This window comes from Cariama cristata, unplaced genomic scaffold, assembly GCF_000690535.1.
Source record: "Cariama cristata isolate BGI_N322 unplaced genomic scaffold, ASM69053v1 scaffold43965, whole genome shotgun sequence".
NCBI classification, from domain to species: domain Eukaryota; kingdom Metazoa; phylum Chordata; class Aves; order Cariamiformes; family Cariamidae; genus Cariama; species Cariama cristata.
The window spans coordinates 1-5815 of NW_009617745.1; the positions used below are offsets into that span (position 1 = coordinate 1).

Here is a 5815-nt window from a genome sequence, read left to right on the forward strand (position 1 = left end):
GTGGCCTTAATGGACAGGGCTGTCCCGCGGTTCAGGGAGTTTCAAACCCGAACGACGCGGTAGCGCTTGCTGGGAAGGGCTGGTGCCCGGGGACAGCGCCAGGGACTGAAGTTACGCCTCTGTCTCTGAGCTTGCGTGGTCTCTCCTGTAGCTTTTTGTGCTTGAAAGAGCATGGTGTTTCTTGTGTGCTCAGCTCTCTGCTGAGGGTTATCCTTGCCTCTTTTGTAGGTGGTTCTTAATCTTCCAAAATTAGTTTCTACTTGTTGAGCTTCCTCTGCTTAAACATGAATTGTTTTATTTACAGTATCATTGGTCGGTGTCAGTGCAGTATAGCTGATTAATAGCTAAACCCTTGAACGAGGACTAAGCAGTAGCTAAACCAGTGAGGACGATGGTGATACTCGAATTCCAGCAGGCTGACTTGTGGCTTTTCTGCATCAAAATGATGCTCAGACTGTAACATGCTGAATCTCAAAGGTTATCCGTGCAGTCTGAAAAGTTTACGTGGCCCAAGAGGTGACTGTAGTTACCTCTGTCTTTTTTTTTCTTTTTTTCAGGCTTGTGATCACCATGGCTGCAGTGGATCGTTTCTACCTCTTGTACAGAGAGATCAGTCGTTCCTGTAATTTTTATGTAGAGGCCCTGGCTATAGTTGGAGCTTGGTACACAGTCAGAAAGTGTGTGTCTCTTGCGTTTGACACTTACAGCATGCTTAGGTTGCATTTAATTCCAAAGCTGGGCGGCGAGATTGATCTTGTCAAGCAGTATGGAAGATGGGCGGTGGTCACTGGTAAGAGACTGAAGCAGTATATTTGCTTATGTTTCTATAACATACTGTGCCAGTACTGTAAAACTTGCTAGCCTATACTGAGGGGTGAGCTTTATGTCACAAGCTGGGGCCTGTATTATCTCAGGTTGCAAGTTAATCTGCTTGAGCAGTGACAGTTGTTCAGTGCCTTACTAAATTCAGTTCATCAGGAGGTGGGCAAGCTCAGAAATCACAGAGGAATTTTTCCCAAAACTTGCAAGGTACACCCCGAACACGTACAAGCGTAGACAGAGATATGGACAAGATCCTTTTTTTTACTATGGGGTTTTAATATGTGCTCAAGTTCTTCAGCAAGGTGTAAGTCATGTACCTCTGATATCCCCACTTTTCATTAAGGTTCTCCTTCAAGCTGTCTGTTCTTGTCATGGAAAATATAAAACTTGTGTGAAGGGGGATTGCAGAAGGTTGTACTGACAATGTTGTCTTAATGTTGTGGCTTTGAGATCAGCATATTCAGTGCCAGGTGATCTCAGAGAACGGAATACAGCTATAATTGAAAGAACTGTCAAAATTGAAGGCTGGGGCTGCTCTGATTTTCATCTTGTTTTTTATTTTCTATTGCAGGTAGTACGGATGGTATTGGGAAGGCATATGCCGAAGAACTGGCAAAGCGTGGTGTCAATATCATCTTAATCAGCCGAAGCAAAGAGAAGCTGGAGGCTGTATCTAGGAGCATATCTGAAACCTATAAAGTGGAAACAGATTTCATAGTAGCTGACTTCAGCAAGGGGCGTGAGCCTTACCCAGCCATTAAGGAGGCTCTGAAAGACAGAGAAATTGGGATTTTGGTGAATAATGTAGGAATGCTTTATCCCTATCCGGACTATTTTACGACGTTGTCTGAGGATATGCTGTGGGACCTGATCAATGTAAATATTGCTTCTGCTAACATGATGGTGCATATTGTGCTGCCGGGCATGGTAGAGAAAAAGAAAGGGGCAATTGTGAATGTTTCTTCTGCATCCTGTTGTCATCCAACACCAATGTTCACAACCTATGGAGCCTCTAAAGTAAGTTGGGGTGTAATATTTAATGGTATGCACTGAAAAGGTGGTTATAGGTTGGTTTTTGTGTGTTTCTTTGGGTTTTTTAAACATATTCAGCAAGGATATCAAAATACTTGAAGGTTTTCCAGGAATTTGTTCAAATACCGAAGGTGAATGTTACATGTATTATGCAGTAAACTCTTTATCGTCACCAATGCTGGGCTTTGACCCAAAGTCAGTACTATTTGGGTTATGTGTGACCTGTGGTATAACAGTGGTTCTAGGAGAAATCAGAGGAATGATGCACAAAGCAAAGTGGCAGTTCTGTGGCCCATTGAAGGGGTCAAGAATTTCATCTCTCTCATCTTCAGCTCAACTGTGCAGACATAGCGCAAGCTACTTACACACTAGTATTTGGTAGCAAGAGGGGCTGTACTCATGCTCAGCCCACCACTGTGACAAAGGCTGTGGCCAAATCGAGCCACTGCTTTACCTAACACCAAGAACCATAATGCTTCTTACACCATTGTCTGTACCATATTTGGGGAGAAGTGAAAAGAACTTTCCTCACCATAATTATTTCTCCTGATGCGATCCAGTCAGTAAGGAATAGGATAGGGGAGCTGGGCGATGCTGGGAATATGAATGCATGTGGGGATGCAGATTTACACTGGATGATTTGCTGCGGAATCCACAAAAGCAGCTGAGATGGTAGAAGGATCTTGCCTAGATCCAGTGTCTAAACACAAGTGGTTGCTGTAGCCGAACCCCTGTGCAGCCTTGCTCTTGGGATAGCTCTTGTGAGTACTTCCTTTTGCCTGGAGCAAGACCAGCTCTTATTACCCTGAGGTACAAAACTCCTTGCAGATTCTCTTCAGTGTGGAAACCAGCTCAGGATTCCCATTTTTGTTGCAGAGTTCTACCCCCTTGGTTACGCTAAGTATATGTAGAACTGCACTCTGAACTAAAATAATTGAGGCCTGAATGAAAAAGAACAGAGTGAAACCAAATGTACCAAAGTTTCTTCCTTCAGCTGGCATCATTAATCCAGATCTGCAATCCAGTTTAAAGCCTGGCCTTTGAACAGTTACACTGGCACAGAAGTGGGAACAAGCTGCTCTAGCATCCTAAGCCGCTCTCTGTGTGTTAACAGTGTATGGTGTTTGAAGTGGTTGGCTTGTTTTGTTTCTCCTAAAGCAGGTGCAAGGGCATTTGTAGAAGATGCTCTCCCAACAGCTTGCTGGCAATGGCATTTTGGCGAGGCTGTTTGGGAGGAGAAACCTGTTAGCTCACAAGTTGAGTCTAAACTGCTGTGTCTCGGGGGTAACTGGCTGTGCAGCACAGCAGTAGCTTCAGCATGCCATTAGTGTTGCTGCCTTGATAAGACTCAGCCATGCTCATTTTTCCATCTCTTTGATTCCAGCAATCCCAGTTATCAGGCTTGTGCTTTTTTTGTTACTCTGTAAAAGTAAAATGAGCTCAAGGAGATAATATAGATACACATAAACAAATGAACGTTTAATTTTGCACAAGGGAGTCCCTGGAAGTAATTAACTTAGGTTCTGGGGAAGATCAGTTGAATACAAAATTCACATGTAAATGTATTAAAGAATGGGACTTCATTTTGTCCTTTTGACAGTAGTATGTTTAGTTAGCTTTGGAGTGTCCTTGCAATGGCCCCAAAATAAACAAGATATTTGTTTTAGATGAAATAAATGTTTCTGTATTGTTTTTAAGCAGAAATGGTCAGATTTTTTGTTAAATTCACATCAGGGAGTTAAGCAGTCGCTTTGTCCTGCAACTTACTGTACTGTTGCAGGATTTTAACAAACAAATAACAGTAAATAGGAATGTTGATTATACTTTAGAAATGTGGTTTTTTATACTATTTATTCAAGGTTTTATTTTTTTAGCCGATGTATAAAATATGCTACAACTTTTCTGTAGCTTTAATAAAACTCTGCCCTGAGACTTAATTGTTTTTAGAAAAGAAATAAAGAAAAAAAGATGTCTCTCTCTGCTTTTGTCTTTCTAGACCTACTTGGACTATTTCAGTAGAGCACTACATTATGAGTATGCCTCCAAAGGAATTTTTGTTCAGAGTTTAACCCCATTCGTAATTGCTACAAAAATGGCACCTTGCAGCAGCACTGCATCGAAGAGATCTTTCTTTATTCCTTCTGCTGAAGAATATGCAAGTCATGCTATTACTACTCTTGGGTTATCCACAAGGACTACTGGTTACTGGAAGCATGCACTAAAGGTAGCAGAATTCATTAAAATATTTCATCTTCGTCAACAGAAGTACATAAGATGTTTACTGAAGTCTGAATGAAAACTATGCTCGTATTCTGAAAAAGTGCAAAATATATTGTAGTACTTAAAGGCATTGTGCCATATTTTCTCACTAATTCTGCTTTAGAAAATTATGCTCAGGCATACTTATTTTTAGGATGAGAAGGTGAATCCAATTCCCACTTGAAATGCACAGCAAAAATGGGAAAGAGACAACTTCTTATTCGAAAGCACAGAGTATCTCATTTCACTTGGGGTGCTGCTGCCTGGAGAAGCATTTCACTGTCTCTTCTGAACAGAAGTAGCTTTTTTCAGTCTTAATTTATTGAGTGTATTTCTACTTTGGGGAGAGTGGGTAGGGAGGGTGGAATAATAGCAGACACCCCCCCCCCACCACCCCCATTTTTATTCTGAACTACTTGGAAGCAGATCCTCCATAGGTTAGGTTTTCATTTTTGGGGGCAGACTGTTGGCTCCAAAGTAATTTTATGAACATTGGTCAGGTCTCATGTGTCCTACCTAGTGGCTTGCCTATAGCATTAGGTCGAATAGAAGGAATTGAAGAAGTGGGGATTAGTTCAAAAGGAATAAAAGAGATGGGAAGGATTCTGACAAGATGTGGCAATTACAGGAAGTGGAGAATATTGCTGTTGTGAACTTGAACAAACCATTTCAGGATTTATTTGCAGAACTTAACTGTTCAGCCGTGGGTACTATGTCCAAAATGGCTAAATATATTTACTTCCAAGGGCTTGAATTTAAGGCTTAGTTGCTGATGTTCAAGCAGGTTTTGCCTTGCTTTAGTGGTAATTTGAGAAACTGTTTGTTTACTTTAATGGAATATATCTTAACATGTCCTTTCCTTTCTTCTTTTTCTCTTCTCTTGTCTCCTTGTGCCTCTCTGCAGTTCACGTTGGGTGAGCGCCTACCTGAATGGATCTGGGCATGGTTTACAATGTATTTTTGCAGAACTGTACACAAGGAAGCTTTAACATGCAAAGTGGAATAGGAGTATCTAGATGTCCTGCGTAACGAGTACTATATTCTGACCAGAGTGCTGCAAAAATGTTTAGTGAACATCAGAAGTCTGGATCCTCTCTGTATCTTTGTATTAAATAGCTCCTGCACTGCTTTCTTCCATGACAAAGAGTGGATCTAGTTGAGGTTAATCCCTGTTCACTTTCTCGTCAAAGTAATTGGGCAGGAGCAGGTATAGCTTTAATTCTGACAGTAAATGACTGTCTGTTGCATAATGCTACATGATGTCAACTTGCAAAGTTGACAGAATTTGAAAAACCTCCAAATCTGTCAGAAACAGGGCCCCCAAAAGTTATGCTGTTCAAAAAGACAATTCCAGTCAACTGTATTACACAAAGCTACATATTAAAGAAATGTAACTTTTCTGTCTTCTCATGGCAGATGTTTGTGTGTTTTAAGTGCAGATGTTGCTGCTTTTGAATGACGTTATTTAAGGGACTTATCAAAATTAAGGTGTATGGCAAGGTACTATTGACTTGGAGGTTGTTTAAATGACTGAAAAGGTCTTACAGAGCTGTAAAGGAATTTGGAGATAAGGTTGTACACTTTCTTATTCCAAGTGTGAATAATCTTGATAATAGTTTAAATATTTAGCTTCAGCAATCTGAAATACGGCTAGAGAATTGAATAAAGAATGTAAAAACACATTAGCTAAAGAAAAATAATG

At 40.8% G+C, this 5815-nt stretch overlaps 1 protein-coding gene across 1 annotated transcript; it reads left to right on the top strand.

Moving 5' to 3' along the window:
- The first annotated feature begins 564 nt into the window (after window positions 1-564).
- On the top strand, window positions 565-5187 carry HSDL1 (hydroxysteroid dehydrogenase like 1). The gene is made up of 4 exons (XM_009700622.1): window positions 565-790; window positions 1394-1839; window positions 3851-4078; window positions 5018-5187. Exons 1-4 carry the CDS (start codon window positions 571-573, stop codon window positions 5117-5119), a joined length of 996 nt encoding a protein of 331 aa, XP_009698924.1. The 5' UTR covers window positions 565-570; the 3' UTR covers window positions 5120-5187.
- The last annotated feature ends 628 nt before the right edge of the window (window positions 5188-5815 follow it).

Bases quoted from the DNA above. Each gene is read 5' to 3' on its own strand.
- HSDL1 (XM_009700622.1), top strand. From the start codon at position 571: ATGGCTGCAGTGGATCGTTTCTACCTCTTGTACAGAGAGATCAGTCGT. The intron at 791-1,393 runs GTAAGAGACTGA...TTTCTATTGCAG, and splicing joins AAGATGGGCGGTGGTCACTG to GTAGTACGGATGGTATTGGG. The intron at 1,840-3,850 runs GTAAGTTGGGGT...TTGTCTTTCTAG, and splicing joins CAACCTATGGAGCCTCTAAA to ACCTACTTGGACTATTTCAG.